The sequence below is a fragment of the Limulus polyphemus genome, unplaced genomic scaffold (assembly GCF_000517525.1).
Source record: "Limulus polyphemus unplaced genomic scaffold, Limulus_polyphemus-2.1.2 Scaffold1161, whole genome shotgun sequence".
Lineage (NCBI taxonomy): Eukaryota > Metazoa > Arthropoda > Merostomata > Xiphosura > Limulidae > Limulus > Limulus polyphemus.
In genome coordinates, this window is record NW_013666771.1 from 118005 (window position 1) to 143328 (window position 25324).

At 30.3% G+C, this 25324-nt stretch overlaps 1 protein-coding gene across 2 annotated transcripts in view; it reads left to right on the top strand.

The window, feature by feature from the left end:
- The window catches only part of LOC106462414 (coiled-coil and C2 domain-containing protein 2A-like), an 82436-nt gene extending 62311 nt beyond the window's left edge, over positions 1-20125 (top strand). The window contains exons 27-37 of one of the 2 annotated variants that reach the window (XM_022389667.1): positions 655-860; positions 1518-1659; positions 3075-3273; positions 6091-6264; positions 7552-7752; positions 8568-8657; positions 12222-12473; positions 13638-13760; positions 14441-14601; positions 15454-15529; positions 15995-20125. In XM_022389667.1, the coding sequence (XP_022245375.1) occupies positions 655-860; positions 1518-1659; positions 3075-3273; positions 6091-6264; positions 7552-7752; positions 8568-8657; positions 12222-12473; positions 13638-13760; positions 14441-14601; positions 15454-15529; positions 15995-16180 (1810 nt within the window). In that variant the 3' untranslated portion in view covers positions 16181-20125. The remainder of the gene's footprint in view (positions 1-654; positions 861-1517; positions 1660-3074; positions 3274-6090; positions 6265-7551; positions 7753-8567; positions 8658-12221; positions 12474-13637; positions 13761-14440; positions 14602-15453; positions 15530-15994) is intronic. The other variant, XM_022389668.1, reaches the window with a different exon arrangement.
- Positions 20126-25324: the final 5199 nt, after the last annotated feature.

Sequence of the window (25324 nt, forward strand, 5' to 3'; positions counted from 1 at the left end):
GGGTAGTAACTTGTATTGAGTTTTGTAATACTGTGGAAGAAGTCATTGCAATGCATATAGGTATGTATATATTTGAAATGTATAATACTTTATTCATTATAGTGAGAATAAAAAGTTGGGCTAGTACATTTCTCATGCCTTCTAGCCTGAGACTAGTACAGCAAAAAACATTTTTACACTTCTGATTATATGTATGTTTTGAAATTAGTATTGCTGAAAAATGTAATTTTTTATATTAATAATTTTCAGGTGATAGGAAGATTGATTTACATTGAACTTTAATATAATATACTTGGTATCCAAAACTTGATATTTACAAGCATTATAAAGACTGATTTATTTCTACAAGTTTGTATCACTTTTATATTATATTAAAAGTTTTTAAACCCAACTTCAAATATACAATACCTTGAATAATAAATACAAATATGTTACTTTTCAAATAATTTATAAGTTGATCATAGGACATTTTTGAATGACTTTTGTTTATTCATTTATTGGGTAAATATAGAACCTGTTTGAACATTAGGTGACTTAATATTAATATTGTACAGCTGCACTTGTCAGACATTTCATCTAGCAAACCAAAAATAAAGTCCTAATTATAAAAGAAACTTTAATAAATTATATAATTTTTTTGCTTTTCTGTCTAAGGTCAATAGGATTAAAATTGTTTTGCCTTGACAAGCGTACCCGCCCTCTACACATGAAGCGAAAAGAACGAAAAAAAGTTACAGGTCAGAATATTTCTAGTGGTGATGTAAAGATTATGGTTACTGTAAAGCATGCTATGAATGTTCCTGTTCGTGCAGACTTCAATGGAGTTAGACAAAGTCCCAAACGTTATTCCTCTGTAGGAGGTAAGAAGTCACTTTTGTTAATTTTTCTGTTATTAGTCCTAGAAAAACTGATGAGTGATCTTGATTTTCCTCTAATTTTTAGTTTCATAGTTTCAGAAGTAGAATTTAAGTATAAAAAGTTGAACTACTTGAAAATGTTCAATTATCTTACGCTTTCAGAAAAAAAGGAATAATTTGTTTTTCTATATCCAAAACATTACATCTACTGTTGTTTTCAGGATATAGAGGCTTAACAATCCCTAGAAGCAAAAAATATTAATACCATCTTTTTGAAAATACTGAATTTTTACCTGAGATTTAGCACTTAGTATAAGTAGAATTTTTAATTCTCTTAACAGCTTTTACATTGGAAACTATTTCCATTTTCAAAGGATTGAATTTTTGTTTTTATACAACATTTTTGTTCATTTAACATTTCTCTTAGAAGTATATCTAGTAACTTATTGAGGAAATTGAAACAAGTAGAATCATTTAGTGGGTTAATATTTTTGTTTGTTGATTGAGAAGATGTTTTAAAACAAATCTAGTTTTTTTATGGATGATGGAATTGATCAACCATCTTTAATAAGTAGCTGTTAAAAGAGAAACAGAACATATTAAAATATACAATTTAGCAAAGTGATACTTACTACTAATGAAGGTCTGCTTTTGTTTTAGTAATACAAACAAGTTCCAATATGGATCATGAGAGCCAAGTTCGGCCATTTGTGGAGGTATTGTTTCAGAAAGAAATTGTTCGAACCTATGTCTCTGATGGTCCTCAGCCAACTTGGAATCAAGAATTAGAACTCTCCTTGAGGTCGGTATGCCTTATTTGTAACTGCATTGTAACAACAAAATTCTAATTGAATAAGTAAATGGTACATGTTACAGGTTTATATATGATAGCTTACAATTGTTTTATACCAGTGATAATGTGAAAAATCTGCCAAGAACTTGACTTAATCATATTAAATTATATGAGAATATTTATATGATTTGAATAGATTTTTTAGATTTGTATACAGAAAAAACAAAAGGTCTAAATCTGCTAACTAGTTAATAGTATATGATAGGCTAAACAACTGTAAGTATTGCATCATTTACTGGGCCACATGGTGAAGTTTTAGAATTATTTATTAGTACTACTAGATGCTGCTATACATCCAAAGGTTTACTTTAGAGCATATATCCAATTTCTAGAAGCAGTATAGTCCCCTGGTGGAATGATAGTAAGTTTATGGACTTACAACATTAAAATCTAAGGTTCAATTCCCTGCAATGGACCCAGCAGATAGCTCAATATGGCTTTACACTAAAACAAACAAATGAACCAAAAATAAAGCAAAATAACATATATTTTGTCCCATTTTCATTTGGTCTCTTTTGTAAATGGTTTGTTAACCTCCTTACTGTGTTTTATTTAATTATAATTTAAATGACTCCTTGAAAACTTCTGTATAATGTAACAAAAATAGTAAGCAAAAAGTATTATTAAATTGGTTTTGTAGTGCATAGTAAGAAATAATAAAACACCATAAATATAATACAGTATATAGTTTTATGTTTTGACACTTATGTTTAGAAAATAACCATTATACACATTTTTTTGTTTCTGTTTAGAGAATATCTTTTTTTTTTCATCTTTCATTGATTTCATTTATTTTCACTACATAAGTAAGCTTCAGTTTCATTTACTTTTTATATAGATAGATAAGCAAATACACTTATGTGTATGTGTGTCTGTACAAGGTGAGACTAAAAAATATTTGTATTAGTTTTTAATGTTTTCATTATTGCCTAAAGGATAGAAATCATATTCAAGAAAGACAACAAACTACTTCAGAGAAATGTTTTTTTTTTTCCCAAAATGTTATGGCTTAGACTTTTCTTGATGATCTTTGAGCAAAATTTGGGTAAAATTTCTTTGAAGTTGTTTCTCATTTTTCTTAACTATGATTTAAAAACGTGGATCAGAAAAGAATGCTTAATGGTGAGCCATTCATATTCTTCAGACATTTCTGAATGTGATATTTTAGGTTGAATCAAAAGAGTTTTGTAGTGAAAGTGAAATCAAACACACACATTAGTAAAACAATTATTTCTTTGTTACTTTCATAATTTCAGTGCTAATTCCTGTGAAGGAAAGATTGAGAAAAGCACTAACCATTTTTGAAAAGTATGAAATAGAAATGTATAAAAAAGCAAATTGATTGAATCTTATTTTGTCTTTAGAGCTCCAAATGAAGATTATTCACCAAGTAGTCTTGAAACCATTCAAGATACCATCTACTTTAGTTTATTTGATGAAGTCATTGTTGACATGTTAGAAGATGAAACAGAGAGAGATATTGTTGTTCACCAAAGACTTGAACGACGCTGGCTAGGAAGTCTGAAGATACCTTTTTCTACACTGTATTTTAACAATTCAAAGGTTTTCTATTATTATGCCTATTTTTGGAGAATTCTTTAGAATTTAATACCTGTGTTCACCTATGTAGTTTACATAGTCACAAATGTTCAGTGTTATTGTGTAAAACTTATATTAAACCAAACTTTTAAGCGATTTGGAAAACAGTTTCCGGTGTTAAGAAGTCCATAAGAGTGTGTCATGTTAAGAAATAGTATCATAACTTTTGGGAACACATCGTTTGATATATTTATGCAAGGAGTGACTTTAAGCAGTGTATTTTGATGTATGGATCTTTCTTGTTTTGATTTGATGTTGACAAATTTCCGGATTTATGCCAAGCCTTCACAGGATCAGAAGAGAGTGAAAGGAGGTAGTGTTTAATAAACAATAACAGTGGTGCAGTTTTGAGAAAAAAAGTTCAAAATCTGACTGCTTGTTAAAATGATATTTTAATCTTTATTCAATTTTCCATATATTATTATTCCAGCTGACGCCGGTTTCCAGTCCTTGATGTTGTAGCTTGATTTATTCATCTTTATCATGAAGGTTACTTTAATTTTCCCAAGTTTTCAGTTTTGGGTAGCATCAAAAACCTTCTACTGGTGCCACTCAGATATGTATCCTCTGTTATGTGTATTCAGCTATGATGAAGTATTCTCTTAGTACGAAACTTGCTGTATCAGCATTTTCTTTTGTTTTGTGTAACTGTTCTTCCTGTCTCCTAGTTGTAAACTTCTTTACAACTATAGGTTAGATGATATGTTGCATGTTTTTGTTTCCTTAGTTCTCTTGGTTCCTTAATTCTTGTGAGTTGGGAAGTCTGTGTAGAAGTTTCCTCTTTTATAGTGATTGTTAAATTAATTAGCAGTCTGGGGTATTCACTGATGGACTGTACTTTTTGTAGTATATTTTGATCATCACAAATTATTTTTGCTTTCTCTTATAACTTTCTACTGATTTCATTTTTGAATGAGTGTGAATCTTTATGATCTATAGTGTAGGTCTTGGAGGGTGTGGATGGGCTTTTATTAAACTGCTGTGAATAGATGATGTTCATAGTGATGTATTAAAATGTCTAGGAAGAGTAGTTAACAATTTACCTCTGTCTGCACTATTAACTGAATGTTTATATTTTGCAAATTAAAAATTTTGGAAAAACCTACAGGTATACTGCAGTTTATAGGCCAGATGACAAAGATGTCATTGACATATTGTTTCTAAATATGAGTCTTCCTGTTTGGTAACCAAAAGTTCGTGTTTTTCAATTTAGACGTGAATATGTTGCTGGTTACAGACGAAAAAGGATGAACCAATGAACATAATTGGAGCAAGTCTGCTTCCAACTTGTTAAATAGCTGTTAAGGAATCAATTTCTAATGTGTTGGGAATATGCTAAAGACGTTAAAACTGACAAAAATGTATTCTGATTGAATGGAAATGTTGACTGGAATTGTGCATCAGAAACGACACAGGATAGGGATAAGCAATGTAACAGACTTGTTGGTGGCAAGATGAGTCAATAGGATTTACAGTTGGTCCAAGAGGAGCAACAAGGTTATGAACTTTGAGAATTCTTTATAATTCTTGAGGAATGTAATCAATAACAAGTTGAAAGTTGAAGTCATATGGCTTTAGTTTCTTTGGTAGTCCTATAACACATGTAGATCTTCAAATTTTGTTATTGGTGCTTTGTAGCTTCTTGTATTGTCCATCCTCAATGATGAGTTGTAGCTTTTGATTGTAGTCATTTCTGTTTAAAATGACTGTTATGATTCCTCATCAGCTGCTGAGATAAAAATATTTGGGTCAATTTTCCTTGCCTGTGATGTTAGGTATTGAGTGTTTTGTTGCATTAAAATGGTGCTCATCACTTTAATTACAGGGGGATTTCTTCAGTAGTGGCAATGACTTTGATCTGGGTAGTTTGTTATGTGACTGATACAAAGTTAAGGTCTCAGATGTAAAGTAGGAAAAATATTATTTTTCTAAAGTTCTATGATAATCTCAGAAGAATTTTACTGAAAATTTTAGTCTTAACTTTGTTTACACATTTTGAGTTTATTATGCCTTTTTTCTGCACTGTACAAATAAGGAGCAAGTTTGAGAATGTTTTAGGGACAAAGTTATAAATAGTGTTGAAGATGTACAGTAATGCTCACTAGGAAATCTGCATTCAGTTGTTTTCTGCTAATAAGAATATTTAAATGTATTTTATTACAAATTGCAACTGTTTGGCTTTTCAAGGCTAGAATACAAATGGTGAACACACAAAACCTTTTTAGTTGTTTTAATAATATAACACAAGGCTTCTATAAGAAACAAGTGAAAAAAGCACCGATTCTGGTTTGGGTTATTATTAATAGCATTACTTTAATGTTAAAGAGGTTACATCTCAATAAAAACATTTTGATAAGAAATATCAAATTTTCTATAAAACTAGATGAATCTGATTATCCCAGATAGTTACTGTACAGTGTACATCCTTTGTTCTTGTGTAAAGTTATGTTTATCTTGTAAATCTTGCATTCAAGTTTAGAGCTTCATTTGCTTGGTTAACAAGTAAAATAGCTGTTGGCATTCATGAAGTGCAACATGAAATATGTATAACTGTACACTGCACATGTAAGCCTTGTTAAGTTTGATGCATACAATATCTCTAAATTTCCACATATGTGAACAAATTACTGTATTACCTAAAATCACATTAACAATGATTTTTGTACTTCACTAGTATTTTTTATTGGGATTATCATGTTTTTGGGAATCCAAGTCAAGCTAATATTATTGAATAATAGTCCTTTTATACCATTGTTTGAGGGCTTCTTTTTTTTTCCCCAGATTGATGGAACTTTCCATGTTCTTACTCCTCCTGTTCTGTTAGGTTATGGTCATGAACCTAAACCCTGGTTGTCATCTGGAGTTTTTACTGACATTAATACAAATAATACCTACCTCTCTGTTTTCATAACAATTGAACCAGCCCTCCAACTCCCTGAGACATTCAGAGAAAAAGTAAGTATGGGAATCTTGAGCACAATATAAGTAAAAGTAGTGCAAGACATTTTGTAATATTCATATGATAATTTTTTTTTCTTTCAGAAAGTGACCATTCATTTTGAGAATTTTCAGAATTATGTACCTGGATCTTGACGAACTAATATTAATATTGAAATAACTTAGTGAAAACTTGATTTTATAACTAACTTAATGGATAACAACAGCATTAAAGGAAGTAAACCCATTATTTTTCTATGTACATTATTACCAACTTGAGTTACTAGAAGAGAAATTGAAGTTATACTAACTTCCACTGAATCTTATTTTCTGAAATAAAATAGCATTGTTGTACATTCCAGCCCCCACATCTCATTTATAAAGGAAACCTGAATTACTATGGTTATACAGTATTTTTGCCGCCACAACAGCTGTGTATATGTAGGCCTACTTTGCCCACTGTCGTTTATGTCTACCACCTTTTACCACTGTAGAATCCTGGTAGGCTTGCCAGTGCCAGGTTTTTAAGTATGTATGGATGGGCTGGATTCTTAACTGTAGGTGGCAATAACTTTCAACAATAAACAAACAGCACACAGTCCACTTGTTTTAAAATAATATATTAAAACAAATCAAACATATATACAAATGTTCGTTATACAGTTAATCACTACAGTTGTATCCAGAGCTTTAAATAATTGCCTTTTTTCATCAAAGTCCACACAGGTTAGTTCAATTACTTTAGAACCCAATTTAAAAGATGAATTATTCTTCTCAACTCTGTTATTACAATACAATCTGTGATAATTTCACTTTAAAGTTCACAACTATACACTCTTTATGGCAAAACTCACAATCATGCAGTCTATCTAACTAACTAGAATTACATTTTGTATGCATACTTATAATCTAACTGAGGCCTTGAATGTTATACACACTATGAGATATTATGATGCAATAATGCTCAATCAAAACAATGAGAAAAACTTAGAAAGTTCTAATAACATGATGTAATAATACAATAAGTGCCATATACAGTTACGTAAACGTATTTGCAATACACTATCACTTCTAAAAATAACTAAATTTAACACTCATGCTATACTTAAACCATCTAAATCATAATACTCACATTAAACATAAACAGTTATTTATATATAACAAGAACTAGTCATTTTTGCAGTATTTCTTTGAAATTTGTTTTTGGGAGAAAAAAAAACAACAACATAATTTTTGAGTCTCGAAGTTTTTAAAAATTTTATGTTGTTTATTTTGTCTTAAAAGATTCTGACTTGATTTTGGCAGTGTGAAAGTAGTGAGCCTGGTGTGCTTTTGCAAGAGGCACATACGTGGCAGTCTGGCTTGCAGGAACAGTTTCCACAGAGATTTTTGAAGACCATGGCTGTAGATATCAATGGAAAATGGGTATTTATTCCACGCTATCTCCGTCCTTTAAAACCTCCACAGGAACTGCTAGATTTGGGAAGCAATGACAGAGAAAAATGTGTATGGTTTTGTTTATAAGTAAAGAATAAATTTATTATGGAGATTGTGTTTGAGAGTTTGTTACCTGATGGTTAATTTTGAATCAGTGTGTGTGAGTTGGAAGTATTAGTCTTATGTGGCAATATGAATATAAATCCACACATTATGTGAAATTGGCTAAAAATACATAAGAAAAGTTTCAATAAACTAATCCATGAGGAATAGCTTACACTATAAAAGCCAAAAAATTTTAAACCCACACAAATGTTAAAGCTTTATGCATCTATTTTAAGTCATAGAAAAGAACTGTATCCACATATTTCTATGACTTAACCAAATTAGGTTACAACTGTGTTAACATGTGACTATACTTTTTCTTCAGTTAAAATTCAAATCGTTTGTGAATGAGTATATTATGAGAAAACTTGTAACTCATTATGCATGGTTTAATATTTCTCTCTCTCTCTTTTTTACTTCTTTACTATGTTTAAGAGTTGAAAAATACAATTGAAAAATTTAGTAATAAAATATATTTTTTAGGAAAAACTATTAAAAAAAACCTTAAAGATTTTCAAAGTTGGTTGTCTGTTTCTGGTTAGTGAGGTCTTTCAGTAATGTTCAGTTTTCTCTCCTACTTGATTAATCCTCAGTCTATTATAATAGAAGTGACAGTTATTTGAGTGTAGTAGTATTACTTTTTTCTTAAAGACATTTTACACTGCTTTTAATTTGTCTATTAGACTTCATCCAGTTACTTACAAAGTGTATCTAGTAGCAAAGAAATGGAATCTTGTTTGTTGACACACATTACTAAATCAGTACGTGTCTTTTAACAGGAAGTATTAGCTCGTTTTGTGTCATTAATACCAACAGTATCAGACAGTGTCATATTCCCTGGGATGTGTGACATTTGGAACACATGTGATGTAAGTATTAAGCATGCATATATATGTACTTTAATGTACACATCACTTAATTAAGACTGAGGTTTTGTAATGTAGAATTACATATTGTTGTAATGGTTTTTATTTGTTTGGTGGGTTATTTTGAATTATTTCATAAAAACTAGAATGCAAAGCCAAGCACATTATTATAATGAAAATGTTTGCTTTCTTTGCCTACAAGTTCTATTACTTATACAAATTTCACATAACTCTGGATAGGCCCAACTTCCCAAATAAAAAATGTTTCAATAAAAATATCACTTGCAAATTTTCTCACATATATGTTATTTCTCTTAATTAAAAAAAAAAATTCATAATTACTGCACTGAAATAACTAAGTGGCTATTCAATAATCATTCAATAATCTAAGTTAATTCTATCTACTACACATTTTATATAATTCTAACCATTTCCTTAACTTTTGAGAAAAGTCTAGAAATTAAGTCAAACACTTATTACCTGATGTTATAAAAACTTCTAGCCAAAAAAAAGGTCTAAATTAAATACTAAAAACATAACTTGCAACAATATATTACTGATCATACTCATTGTTATTCCCATTGGAAGATAACTTATTGTTTAAAAACGTGTTAATGAATTTTACACGCTTCTTGTTGGTGCAGGCCCGGAATGGCCAGGTGGTTAGGGCACTCGACTCGCAATCTGTAGGTTGTGGGTTCAAATCCCCGTCCCATCAAACATGCTCGCCCTTTCAGCCGTGGGGGCATTATTATGTGATGGTCAATCCCACTATTTGTTGGTAAAAGAGTAGCCCAAGAGTTGGCGGTGGATGGTGAAGACTAGCTGCCTTCGCCCTAGTCTTACACTGCTAAATTAGGGACGGCTAGCGCGGATAGCCCTCGTGTAGCTTTGCGCAAAATTCAAAACAAACAAACAAACTTATTGGTGTTAATTGAGACCTTGTTTGCATAGGCATGTAAGACATATTTCAATGAATAAATTATTAATAATTAAATTTAAAATGAGTATTTTTATAAAACAGTTAATAATGTACAAACGTTTTTGCTGACATATGGTTTTTAGATATTTTTTATTGTAATAGAAACAGTTGAATATATAGCAATAAACTGTTGGTAGTGAGAAAAGTCTTTTTTTTTTAATTATTCATTATTATATTTTGTTTGTTACGGGTATCAATCTTAACATGAAATTTGTAATCATTTAACAGAAACCAGTTGTATAATTGTGTTGACCAGAAATAACCCTACGTGAAGATATGAGTGGATCAAAGTAAGCAAGCCATGACCATTCACAGAATGCTATTCAACATGATATTATGAATTTGATGTCAGAGTTATCAACTATTCATTTTACTATACATATCTGATTTGGGTCAGTTCATGGTAGAGGGGTGTAAATACCAGATACAATATACAAAAACACTGAAAAAACTGTAGATATGCATTTTGAAAATTCTAGAGTTTATGAAAATGCAATATTAAAATTGTACAATGGACAAAAGTATTTTTAATCTTTACATGAATATCACCTTGCACTCTGACTAACCTAATCAATTCACAGGCATATCTTGAGTATAAATACTCTTGTAACATATCTGATTTTTTGTGTATAGCAGACTTGTACATTTTGTTAAAAGCTACCCACATTTCACATAGGTACATGTAGTAAGTTCAGAATTATAGTCAACTTTCCTTCTTCGATAGGAATTGGTCGAGTGGACCAACCCTGTGCACATTTGGTTAAGGACAAAATTGTTTGGAAAAGATGCCATGTGTAGCTTTGATTAAATTCTACAGTAGCCAGACAATACTATGAAAATATAATTACATGATTACTCTTATTAGTTTTCAAGTAAAGTTTAATAGCTGTTATTATGCGTCTTCAGGTGAAGTGTGAAAGCTGTTATGGGTTTTAAGCTAAAGTGTGATTACTGGTGCATGTTTTCAGGTAAAGTGTGATAACTGTTGCATGTTTTCAGGTAAAGTGTGATAACTGTTACTTGTCTTCAGGTAACATATAATAGCTGTTATTATATGTCTTCAGGTAAAGTGTGATATCTGTTATTATGTGTCTTTAGGTACAAATGTCATAGCTGTTATGTGTCTTCAGGTACAAATGTCATAGCTGTTATGTGTCTTCAGGTAAAATGTAATAGCTGTTGCATGTTTTCAGGTAAAGTGTGATAACTGTTACTTGTCTTCAGGTAACATATAATAGCTGTTATTATATGTCTTCAGGTAAACTGTGATATCTGTTATTATGTGTCTTCAGGTAAAAATGTCATAGCTGTTATTACATATCTTCAGGTAAATTGTGATATCTATTATTATGTGTCCTTATTTAAAGTGCAGTAGTTGTTATTAGTTTACAGGTAATTTGTAAAAGCTGTTACTATGTGTCTTCAGGAATATTGTGATATCTGTTACATGCAATAGCAGTTTTGTTTACTTGCTTAAGCTCTTTTTTGATTGTTTATGATACACATGTTTAATTGATATTTGTTTTCTAAATAATAAAATTGACTTGCTGTAGATTCATATCAATATGAACTTCAGAATGTTGATAGATAAGATCATTGGTAAATATATAGTAATACACTTATCCATATCATATAAGGTATTGTACTGAAATCAGCAAATAATATATATGTATATAAACCTTCTATTCATCCTTGTATAGGCCATAAAGCTAAACAGTGTTAAAAAAAAACAAATTTCAATTATAGTTTAACTTCATTGCAAAAAACTAAAATACAGATAACTGAATTTACTGCTTGAAATTTATGACTTAGTTTGATGAAAATTGAGAATATTGGTCATTTACCAATTTTTAAAAAATTCATTATAAACTCTGGAACAATTACAGCTTTGATGGATATGTTTTCTTTAAATATAAGGACATTGCCTTAGATTTTCTCAATAGCAAAGGATTAAGAAACCTGTTAAAAATCATCTTTTAAGCCTAGCATTTAATGTTTTCTAACCTCCTTTATAACATTTATATTATTCCATGTTTTCAGTTTTTACCATTTTATAAGTGCTTACAACAGGCAAGAAAGATTTAAATTTTGTGGCAGTAAAATGGATAGGAATGTTAACATAAAATAATATTGCATTTTAACTTACTATTCAGTTGTTATCATATAGCATTGTTATATGAGAAATTAACTGATCAAATTTAAATAATAATGCTTTGTTCATTATGTTACAAAAATTTTTTATTCAATAGTTAGAATATAAATGAACCAAAATGTATTTGTATGTGTGTGGATATATTTATACTCAAGAATGTTGTAACATTGTTTGCATTCATAAGACTAGTAAATAAATTTGACTATTAGGTTTTACCCCCAATTAAATAATGTGGGGTATTAATGAATTACCGGCATGAATCTAACATTCAGTTCTTGTCTACCATGTTAGATATCCAGACGTTACTGTGAAATAATTTGTACGTGGTTCGAGTATAATATACAATAATATATGTATATTTGTGTCATTTGCTTTAGATTGAGACCTTAAAAATTACATCAATGGTTTTAACTGTTTTTTTTTTCCATCTCAGCAATTTCTTGACATGCTGACAGGAGATGAAGAAGAACATGCTATTCTTCTGTGTAACTTTTTTCTCTACCTCAATAAAAGAGTATTCTTACTTCTGGGTTCTGGAATTCCAGAAGGACACACAGCTTATGTACTCACTGTAGAAACTGATAGGGAAATTTTGGTGTGGAATGCTACGCAAGGACAACACTTCAGTGTGCGAGAGAGTTTTAGTCCCTTGCAGCGAGTTGGTTGTCTGATTTCTCCTGACAATGTAAGACTCCATTGAAAGGCATTAGATGTAATTTTGTTTCCTCAGGGTGTCATTATTTGATTACATTCTTTATATTTTATTTTAATACATTAGATGATATTGAGATTATCCAAACTTTAATATTCCCTTTTTTAACTCCATGAAAAATACATCTTTCACTTCTGTAACTTTACATAATAATAATAATCACTGGATGATAATAATGGAAATCTCTGATTAATCTGTAAATAATCCTTTTCTATTTGTGTAATGGATTTAAGTATTGCAACATGTAACTGCATGAGTGATATTTATGAAAATGTAATTAGTAAAACACTATATAATAGGAATTCTATAATTGTTTGTAGTTGCTAAAATGTGTATCTGTATATTTGTATATCTAGAAGTAACTTTTATGTCATTATTCTTTTGTTAATAATTTGTTTGCATAAATACTCATAAAGTCTACAGAGAAGTAATATTTGGTACAGTAATAATCTTTCTTTTCAGAAGCAATTTTTTGTTCAGCTCTTTTCCTTCTGCTTGATGAGTTTTTTTGGGTAAAAACCTTCTAACACATACATTAAATCTAATTTTATACTATAGATTACTAAATTATGACTCCATTGCACTGTATTTTGTCAACATTTCTGTTTGAATTTCCTGTTTCTACAAGTTCATATGATGCTCATTTTCTCAAGGATTAAACTTAAAAAGGGACAAACCTGGTCCAATGGTTAGATTACTGGACTATGGATCTGCAAATCTCTTATTCATGTTTATTTAATGACAGAAATTACTGTGCTCCATACTTTTGGCAATGGGTGCATTATAAGGGTGATTGTCAAATCCCATTACCTGATCAGAGAAAATTAGCCCAAGAGTTATTGGTGGATGCTGCTGGCTAGCTATCTTCCCTCAAGGCTATCATTTCAAAATCAGGGACAGCCAGCACAGATAGCCCTTTAGTTTGTAGTCTTACACAAATATCTGAAAACAAACTATTATACTTAAAAGGATTATGTCATGTGTTGTTAAGTGCACTACAGTTCATTATGCACTAAACTTGTCATCAATGATGTCAGTTATCTTGGGTCATTTAACTTATCTACCTTAAAAAGACCTGCACTAGCATATTGAATTTCATCTACATAAATGATAAACAGATGAATTACTATATTCCAGATCTGGGCTAACATCCAAAAGGATGACCACCCTAGTAGAATAAGCTTTGAAATCAATCAGGCAAGAGATTGGCAGCCATTTTTCACACGTAGGTTTCCTAATCCAGGATTAAGTAGTGTACAGGTGAGAAATAGTTCTTTCCAATTACACCCACTTTAAAAAGTTTTAGAAAAGTTTGGTTAAATCACTGTGAAACAGTTTTGAAAGAACACATTATTTATATTAGATCAGTTAAAAGCTTATTTTCACTATTTTTTTTCATTCTAGAATACAGATAACATAGACTATTAAATTTTATTGTAGTAGAATGTGTGATGAAGTATAAACTGAAAATATTTTTTAACTTCTTAAATCACTTGCAACGATAAAATGTAGTCAACATACTTCATTACAGTATTCATTTTTTAAAATCTTATTATGTTAGGTATGAGAGAAATGTTCAAGTTATGTGCATTCTTATTGTTATGTTTAGATACACATTTCCCTAAAACTCTTCATATTTTACTAAGTTCTGTGTTAAAGATCATGCATCTTGAAATAAATAGGAGTCACGGAATGTATAAACTTTAATCTGTTGCAGGCCTTTTCTTTACTTAGTGTGTTCTAGATGTAATAAAATTATCCTATAAAGTCAGAGTATTAGGCATTTTTTTCTAAGTGCTAGTGAAGGCTCATAATTATAAACGTGTGAATATTTTCAGAATACATATTATTTTACCAAAAATGTTATTTTTCTTTACTTTGGTTTAATTCATATATATGAAAGTATGAGAACCGAAATCCTTGGAACATTACTGTTTCAGCCTGAAGTTTTAGTTTACACACCGACTGATCCCAGGTTTGTTCGTCAGTTGCAAGAAAAGATTGAAACCTATATTAAAGAAAGCATCATGAGATGGAGAAGGAAATATCGAACATCTTGGAATAGACACTGTATCCAAATGCTGCAGAAGATTTTACCCAAGTGAGTTTCTTATTTATGCTTCTTATTTCATGGTAACAATCTTATCACCATCTCTGTTCAGTAATCTATAAGCTACTCATATTTCACTCTTTTGTACAGAAAATATTATTAATTAAGAAAGAGAAAGAAAGTCTGAGAAATTTTTCATTATTTAATGGTTACACTTACCTCCCCACAACATTCTGAATGGAAAATTGAAATAACTTCAATGTGAGAAGCTTATAACCAAATATATCAAGGTGAAGAACAGTGTAGTTTATGATAGTATATAAATATGTTAAACATATCTTTAACATATACATACTATCATTGAAAAGTTGGTTTACTGTATAATATTGAATAATTAATTCGAAGAAATGTCATAACATTAATCACACACCAAATTTTATTTAGGTTACTATATGCTGGAGTTAAATTATTTCAAAACACTATAGATAGTGTAGTTTATATTTTCTTAAATGCATCCTAGTACATTGCCTTCCATATGTGAGCTAACGTAATTATTACTATAAAATGTATCGGCAATTAAAGTGACTACTTTTCTATGAGTAACTATTTTTAATGGATGGTAGTTGCTTCTAATTGAAAGTATATAATTTTATTCCTCTTATAAGGTTTTCATATTTCATCTTTAATAGCCAATGTGGAACTAAGATCAACAAGAAATATTGCATTTAAAACTTAATAAATATTTATACGGTACAATCAGTGTTTATTTATATCCTCATTACTGATGTTACAGAAGTTTATTTAAATGTTTTTCTGTCTTTAGTACAGTGGACAAGTTAGCATGATGTTTTATACAGAATTGACTTGCTACTGTAAATTTTTTAAAATTGTACAATTTTTTAGACTGGAAATAAACTTTAACAAGACAGCTAGCATTGATTCATCAGAGGAGCTAAAGGACATCTTAGGATCTTTCAAAGTGAGTATAAAGTATAGTTTCCAAAACCTACAAACACATTATCATGGTTTTATGACAGTGTATATAGCATGTAGTTGCAGTTTAGCATTGTATTTCGTCTTTTTTTACTTATCATAATTGTAACTTATTGAAAGATTACAAAAAAGAGAAAGTAATGAAGTTCATAATTTTTATAAAACATTAATGTATTTAAAGTCAGTTTTATGATTAACAAGTATAATTGTGTACACACCATACAAAGTTTATACACACTCATTGAAATTGTTCAAACAAATTATAGTCTGTCATTTAGTTTCCAAAATATTTAAATAGATAGATCTCTTTTGAACAATGAACTGCTTATGTCACATTTTCTTAATTTTTATTATGTATATTGTACATTTATTTAAACAGAATGGCAGACATTAAGAATACTTCAGTTTTAATTTGCAATGCTATGTCCTTTTCTTAATCTTAATTATACAGGTGTGTGGGTTTCCCTTGTCCATGCCTTACACAGAAATTGAGAATGTTGTTGAGGCAGTTTTTGCTACTGGAGTTCATCAAATAGAGGACAAAGATGTGGAGTTTGCACTAGCAGTACATATTCATCCCTACCCTTGCACAGTCTTGGCAGTTTGGGTATACTTGGCTGTTCTTAAACGACGCTAGTGTTATTAGTCACATTCACTGGTGCATCTGGAATTGTCATTCTAGTCTGAAAAATACTCTAAAGAGATAAATGATTGTTTTTAAACTTGCTATCCAAGTTCATTATTGTTTTCATGATATTTCATTAAGATCTGTCACATTTGTCAAGATTATGACCACTCCTTGTACAAGTTGTTTCTTTTTGCTTTTTTATAATAACTTGTTTTAAATTGAGCAACCTGTACAGTAGACAGTTTGTATTATGACCTGATAACCTGATATCACTAAATTTCTTTAAACCTTAGGTTAGGTTAGCAATGATAATTTTCAAATATAGTAAAAAAAATCACTGCCTTCAAATCACAAAACCACAAAGTCATCATCATAAACCTTGTAAGTGGAAACAAGTTATGGCTGTTTGATAATACACAGAGGCAAGGAGTGTATTAATGCACTAAATGAAAAAACAAAACAAAAACTGATGTATGATTATGAAAAAACAGCAACCTTGAGTCATGTTTGTATGAATAAGCAATACACCTTTAAACAATACAAAGAAAATGCATCTATTCAGTCCCATATTAATTCAAAGAACATAGTTTTTCTTAAATTAGTACTCCAAACTAAGAATAAATTAAAGGTGCCATAAAAAATGACACAGAACCCTAAATTATGCTCTACATTTATATGTTTGAACATGTTCATAGACATAATTACCTAGACATAGTTTGCATTTAGTGCAGCTTAATATAACTGTGGTAGGGTTAGACCTGGAAATTTTTTTTACCAAGCTGCTTATGGTGCTGTTGGATCTGGAATTTAGATCTCTGTAACATACCCAGATACAAACAAGTGTTGTGAGGAGGAAATTCTTTTATATAAAGGTTACCTAGTGTATCACCCTATTTGACATGAAGGGATCTTCAAGAATTGATAAACAATGAGGAAGAGATTCCAGAAATGAAGATGGAAAAGTGTGAAGGTGATATCCAATCTTGATGAAACTTATCTTGCTTATCAACTATCATAACTTCATTCTCAAAATTTAGTTTTTGTCACATTACAGATGTCCATAACTTACTAATGACATCATCAATATAAGGACTTGAACCAGTTTTGCCAATCTGGTATACCTAGCTGAGTCAAACAGTTTTTTTTTCTGTGCACTGTATGTTTTCCATATTTTGTCACAGGATAGCCTGTATTATAGGTAACAACACCAAATTATATATGTGATGCCACAATATTTTTGGTCTTTTCTGATTTGATATTTAACTCTCAGCCAGTGCATAACCCTCTTCATAGCATCATTGTATTGCAATTAAATAACATTCAGAAGAATCAGGTTTAAAAATAGAATCTATGTGCAGAAGGTACATTTCTTTCTTTATTCAAATTTCCACTCCCATCATCAAAAGAACAGTCATTTATAACTTTTAAAATTCTGGTTTCTACTGTCAGTGTTTATATAGTTTGATTCTTTATGTAAAAGTTTTTGAAATGAATCCTGACCATTTTGCTTGCTGCCAAAAAAGGAAAAAAATGCATCTGGAAGGTTAACTAGTTTTTCAGTGAATGTAAGAAAAATGTGAAATATTGTGACTTTAGCTAATTTACATATGAAATTTCTCCAAACCAGATTTTTGGATATGTTGTACACCACAAAGTTGTGATTCTAACAATACCAAATATAACTATTTTGAATGACCATACAAACTGACCAGCAGTAAACATGACAACATCATTGTAGCTGAAATGCTTTTATATAACTTACAGTAGTGTATGGGCCAAGATTAAATAATTAGATAGATTACCTAACAGTTATGTTAATTTTAATAACTGAAATAAAGAGAGAGTGTAGTGCAACAACAAACCATACATTGAACAATGTTTGAAAAAACTTTTCAGACAACTAGGCCCAAAACAAAAAGAATAATAATATAGGAAAGGTAAAATGAACCATAGAAAGAGTAATATTACAAAACTAGGACCAATATAGCAGTATATTAAATCTAATGGTGTATCTCACCATGGTATGGGTCATACTTTCACAAATAACTCCTTGACTAATGTACATTTTATCTTCTCTATATTGTAGTTTGAATCTAAATTTTATATGTCTGTCTTTTGTTTGTGGCCTAGTTACCCAAGAAGTTTATATATACATAAAATAATAGTATTTTTAGAATACTGACAGTTTTGCTTATCATTAAAAGTTGACACTGTAATGAGTGGCAGGAACTAAATTTTTGCTAAACAACTACCAATCAGAATGCTAATGCATAAGATTTATATGTAAAGTTAACAAACGTTAACAGCTACACCTACAATATAGGAAGATAGTAAGGATACCACCCTATGGTTTAAGAAGGAATATCATTCAACAGTCATTTGAAATTTATAAAATGATAGGCGAAAGAGATGCTCTGGGCACAATACTCTGAGGTCTGATCAGTTTGTCTGTGCTGAAGCTCTGCACCCTTCATAATCAACAGTTTTTTCAAAAAATTAAGTCACCAGTATGCCATAAGAGACATCTGTGTAACAAGTTCATAATCATAAAAAACTTGGACCATAAGTCACAATTATCTATAAAAGAACTCAATATAAAGTCCAAACATTGTTTATAGGAAAAATCATGATAACTTTTAGCCCTTCCAAAGCAGACATACCAGCTTATAAGCTTAAGGCAGGCGGTACAATTACTGTAAACTTTTTGGGACTGTTGGATATTTTACTTAGCCTCTGAAAGATTGTTTGTTATAAAAACAAAGGAACCCTATGACTTACATTAGACCTAATCATAAGATATCACAATATCATGTGTAGCAGTTAGAGAACAAAAACCACAATAAATGGAACAAACAGAAGTCGTGTTTTTGGAGTGTCCTCTTCAGTCTCTCACATTGTTTTTTGGCAGGAAAATTGCTCAACAACCTTATATAGGGTCAAATCCTGTTATTTAATTAGAGTAGCCCATGAGTTGGTGGTGTTAACTAATTGCCTTCCCTTTAGTCTGTCACTTCAAAATTAAGGACAGCTAGTGCAGATAGCCTTTGAATAGCTTTGAATAAAATTAAATAAACAGATGTCATCTAAAGTTTTTTTGTTGTAACTGAGCTAGCTATGGGAGTGAGAAAATGTATTATCAGTAATGGCATACAATAAACAGTGTTAGTTAAAGTGCTATCCCATATTCTTACTAGAAACATGTACTAGGTCAGTTACAAATAATATGATTAGACTGTTATGAGTCTCGTCTTGTGATATATTATCATACCTATTAACCTAAAATATAACATGCTTTGCTAGCTTGGGTATTACACACCAAAATGTTGTGAAGTTAATGTATTTTTCATTGACTAATTCTTTACAACCACATTGTTTCTGGACACTTTAAATTTAAATGTAATTAAACATTAGTTCCAACAACAATTTTCGTTTTGTTTGATTTTGATGTTTAGTCCTTTTCTCACAACTAATAACCTAAGATGTTTATTTGCTTTGCTTTTCCAAGCGATGTTGATGAGCTGTGAATTGTACAAAACTAGTCTACTGTAGCAGCAATAATGAATCAAAGAATAGGTTAGTTTTTACAAAATCTCTTCTTCACTGAACTTCACATTTTTATGAGGAAAAGAAATTCATAAATAAAGAATTTTCATGCTGGTATACATGTGACTGCTATTTGTATTATGATTAAGTGTTGCAACATTCACCATAAAACTTCATTTACTCTGTGTATTATATGTACCATGTATGCACAATTTATATTACTATATCCACTGTGATAAAATCTGGTAGTATTTAATGAATTATTTTAATAATCAATGTAATAAATAAGATATGATAAGGATTTTGTTCCATAGTAAGTGGAAAGTACTAGCTTTAGCACCAAGGTGGGTGTAAAAAATATTACACCATACAATGATACTGATTTTCATTTTATAAATAAAAATATTTTTTATGAAACAAACATGTTTTTGCCAATTTATCTTCTGGACATCAGCACCACACTTGAGAAATTGTTTACAAAAGTCATTTCCAGTTATTTAATTCATAAGCTTGTGTAAGAAAAATGCAATATTATGTACAACCAAAGCAAAGACCAATTCAGAAAAACACTAGAAATTGTTTCAATGTAGTTGTACACAGTTTTGTCTCAAGCAACTAGACAAAACTAGGTACTGAGTTAAGTAAATTGAATCTCATAAATTTGGAAACTCTTTACAACTATTCATCTACTTCTATTTTTTCACACAAGTACTTTTTTTTGTCTGTCTGAACTTACTTTTATTCTAGCTTATCAGACTGTTAATTCACACATAGCTATTTTCAGTTAGGTAACATCTGGTCAAAGGGTGAATGAAATTTCAAAGAATGTATTTATACACTGACAATAGTTCAAACTAAAATGATGTAGTTATGACCATTAGATAGTCACCTATGTAAAAATACATGAAACTGACAACAGTATGTATTAACAGTTATGTTTGTTTAAAACATTAAGGCACAGTTCAATCACTTACATCAAGATAACTTTTAATATAATGATCTTTAGAGCTGGTTAAATAAAGTTCATGTTAAACTTTAACATATATACTGAAAAGTAACCTAGTGGTATGAGGGTAGACTAAATAGGCAAGCAGAGTTTATAATCTTATAACATGAGGAAATTTTCAATCTATACATTGCATAATCGAAACATTTTGTAACATTGTAACCTTACTGCCTATTTCACTGTTTTTTTAAACAAAAGAATTCCTGACCTTGGATTTCCTTAAGCTTTAAGATATACCAAATATCTGTCAAAGAACAAAAGACTGTCTAAAAATTGGTCTATTTTAAATTCCATATATGTATGTAGTTAAACTAGAACACAATAATCCTTATTGAACTATTAGGTTTAATAATTTAAATGAAAACAGAAAATTATAATTGTTTTGTTATTGTAGAACTATTTAATGTAGTAATTCAACCATATCTTTGGACCATGGAGTTTATGGTAATTTTAGAATTATTTGTTTAGTGGTTTAAACCAGACTAAGAATCTCTTAACTTTACATGTTTAGTAGTTTAAACCAGAATTATTGAACTTTATGGTTACTGTTAGGACCAATTAGAAGGGGGCCATTTGGCCTGGGCCTCAAATTTGGACACTTGCATTTGTTAAGTTTCACATCTTGTTTTACTTGCCTTCCAATCAGACCAAAACGTAACACAAACTCTCAGCTTAGAGCTGCAAATTATATATTCAAATTATGTTTCACTTTTCTTTTGGGCTAATGATTGTCTTATTTTGTTTTCATGTGCCATCATTTTTTTTTATTATAGCCAGGGGCCTCAAAAGATAGAAGTGCCCCAGGCTTCTCTGAGAAGGCTTGGTCACTGTAGGATTATTTAATGCATGTAATTCAACCATATCAAAGTATCATGATCTTTTGTGATTACTATAAAGCTTAATTTAGTTAATGTTATAATATTTTGATCAATACATAAATTTAAGGCAATAAAAGAAAAAGCAAATAACCCAGTGGCTGTATTCCTATTTTAATAAACCACATGGTATTTGAAAATAATGCAAGTTTTAGTGCTTGTTTAATGTAATTGGAAGTCCAAAACTGAAAGAAAGAAAAAAAAAAGAAAGTAAAGAATTAGAAATATAACAACCATCTGGTCCAGGGGAAAAACATTATTCTACAAGATTACTTTCAAACTAGGAAATATAGCTGCATGAATAAAAATCTCAAGCTAGTAAAGAAGAGCACTCCAAACTGAGTAGTCAGACAGAAACAGTGTAGAAAATGATTATGTTAGCAACTGCTGGTGCAGACATTTTACTAAGGTAACAGTTAAAGATTTCATGGTATTGGTGAATAGAGAAACAGGACTCAGTCATAAAAAGGAAATAAGACTTCATAATATAGAAGAACACACAAAACAGTTCAGTGTTTTATACAAATTTCTCAAGATGAAGAAAAAAATTATGTAAGATGGCCATTGAGGTCACCTTTATACTCTTCAAACAACCGAAGAGGTCATCAAACCAAACTAAATATAGCCTTTCACATTTATTTATTTACTTATTCTATATATATTTGATCAAATTACAGCCAACAGTACACCAAATTATTCCTCAGCTTGGTAACTATAATATACTGAATAGTTTCTCTCATGAACAAGACTAAATTTAGACTTTTAAAGCTCCTAATTATTAAATCAGATCCCTACTTTCAACCTATTCTACCACCGAATCAGTGTTTCCATGTAGAGTTGTATTTTTCTGATGTCTTAAAACAGGATCATTCTAGAAGCTTTATGTACCTTTCCAACATTTCAGTATCTTTTCTATAATAAAGGGGTTATTACCTAAGCACAGTAATTTAAAACAATATTCTCCAACTTTCTACAAGACAACATTAGCTTCTTACTCTTAAATTTAAAACATAGTACTAAGTTAAAGATCTTTCTTTCCTCTTTTGATTAGTTTTAAACTTTTAGTTTATTAATTCAAGCTTTTTTCAATTAACAAAATCAAAGCCATCTTTTTTTGTACTACTAATGTTTTTATCACCCAAAAATTAAGGAAGTTTTCAATAAACTTTCAAGTTGAATAAACATCATTTTACACACAATTTTCCATGTTCTTGTCCCCTTAAAACTGTTCAGGTTTTTCTGTAATAAAAGAACACTATAAACAACCGTGGCTTTCTCCAGATTTGGAGTTTAATAAACAAATTTGATGAGTTGCTGCCCAGATACATAACTGTGATATATGAAAAATAAATTGGGAAAAGTACCAAAACATAGTCAATAATTTTTTTTTTATTCACCACAAACTTCTATTTAGAATAATGTAATTTTCAGTGCTCTGATTTTCATCATAGAACTCATTTTTAACCACTTTTTAATCATTAGAATCTAACTTTATAATTTATTGTGCAGAAATTTATAAAAGTCTATCTGAATAATAAGGAGAAAAAACAACAAAACCTTTTATGTTTCAATGTAATTTTCAAAGTTCTAAGTCAATCTCTTTAAAAAGGAACAAGGTCTATGTTGCTAATCCTTTTGTCATAAAAAATTTTCCAGTGTCCAATATCTCTTAAAACCTTCACCAACTATTACTAAATAAATTCTTAGAATAATTATCATCATGACAAGCTTGGCAGTTAGGGCCCTCGACTCACAATCTTCGGGCCATGGGTTTGAATCTCTGTCACCGAATATGCTTACCATTTCAGCCGTGGGGGGTGTTATATTGTTAAGACCAATCCTACCATTTGTTGCCCAAGAGTTGGAATTGGGTTTGATTAGCTGCCTTCCCTCTAGTCTATCTCTGCTAAATGAGGGATAGCTAGTGCAGAAGGCCCTTGAGTAGATTTGGGCAAAATTTAAAAACAAATAAACTAAACCAAACTCATTATGAACAGGAGTTTTGTGTCTTGAGGATTCTCTAATTCACTAAAATAATATAATTCTTTAGTACGAAGAGAATTATAAGTCTTTTCTTTTTCTCCTATAAAAACATTGAGCAGGTTAAGAATTTCATGCTCTCCTTTAATAATTAAAACACTAAAACAGTTTTAACTAGAATATAAGATTTTAGGTGAAACATAAACTTTTTCAATAAATTTGATTGGAAGATAATTCAAGCATCATTTATTTCTTCCTTCCCATTCAAATTCTCTCAAATTTCATTTCCAGTACTCAAAACCAGTGGTAAATACCACCTTTTCTTAGACTCATTGATACACTAAATTCAAGAAATTAATTAGCCTCATTTTATATTACAGATTGGTAGCCAAATATCCTAGTGAAAACAACCACCCCCTGACTTTAAAAGCATAAAAACAAGTAAAATATAAAACAAAATAATACTGAAAACACTGTAATATGCAGAAACAAGAACAGAGCTATTAGCTACATAAAAAATCACAAGTTGTGTGATAAGTAAAACTACACATTAGTATACATAACATATAAGCAAAATCAGAATGTAAAAATGATAAAATGTCAAAAATTAAATAATTCAGTGAAGTCCCTTTAACTGAAATAATACAGCTAAGATTCATATATATATATAATAAGTAATCAATGTTTGAAGAAAACCAAATATGATTTAAAACTTTCATAATGAGATTATATGATGATAGTTTATTCCCAATAAGATGAATACATGTATAAATCTTTATAAGAGTGATGGTCTGGTCTGATCCTGTGTTCTACTTGGAATTACCTCCTCTATTGTTGGCTCAGTATAATAGCCATGATTATTTACTATTACTTGATACTGCAATTTCAATTATGACAGGCATCTGCAGAGGTTGGTTAGTTCAGTTTTAGACCACAGGTTTGAGAGACTTTTCACAGATCCTCCAATACCATGTTTTAAGTATACCAAAGGTACAAAAGGCCAATGGATCTGCATCAATGGACTGTTATGTGGTTGAATGAGGTTCTCTGGTCATCTTTCTCATGAAATCACCCTTGACTTTGAGGTATGGCTGGAAGATTAACTTCTGGCTTGTGAGTCTGTCAACTTGAAATCATTGATTATTATCTTGCTAATAGTATCTGGAGATATGTTTAACCTCATCTCAATGGATTTTGTGTGTGTGTGTGTCAGTGGATTCTCTTTGATATCAATAATCTTCACTCTGAATTAGCTTGGCATCCTTTTCTGTCCTAAATGCTCAACTGTACAAGTTTATCTGTATCCATGCAGAACACTGAAGGTCCCCTTTGAAATGCCGTGTCCTTCAGTTCTACATCATTTAAAATCTTGCTATATGAATGTACTTCCTTGGAAAGGCTGAGAGATATCTCTCCAACCTAAGTCTATTTCTTATGGCATTGCACTGTGAACCAGTATATAAGAGCTAACATGTCATCCTGCTATGGCTTATGTCTAGTGATGATGCACCCCTGCATTTGCATATCATTTTCATTAAGTGTGATTAAACCTCTACCAAACAGATTTGTGAAATACGTACAAGACACATCTACTGTTTAACTACTGAAAGTTTTCTATTTTTTTGTTCAAAAGAGAAAATTAAGAATAAGAACAATATCCTTGTGCACAGAAAAAACATTGAAAATTATTTTGATATAGTAACCTCATCCAACAAAGTACATTTTTTTTGAGTAGCAACTTAAATGTGG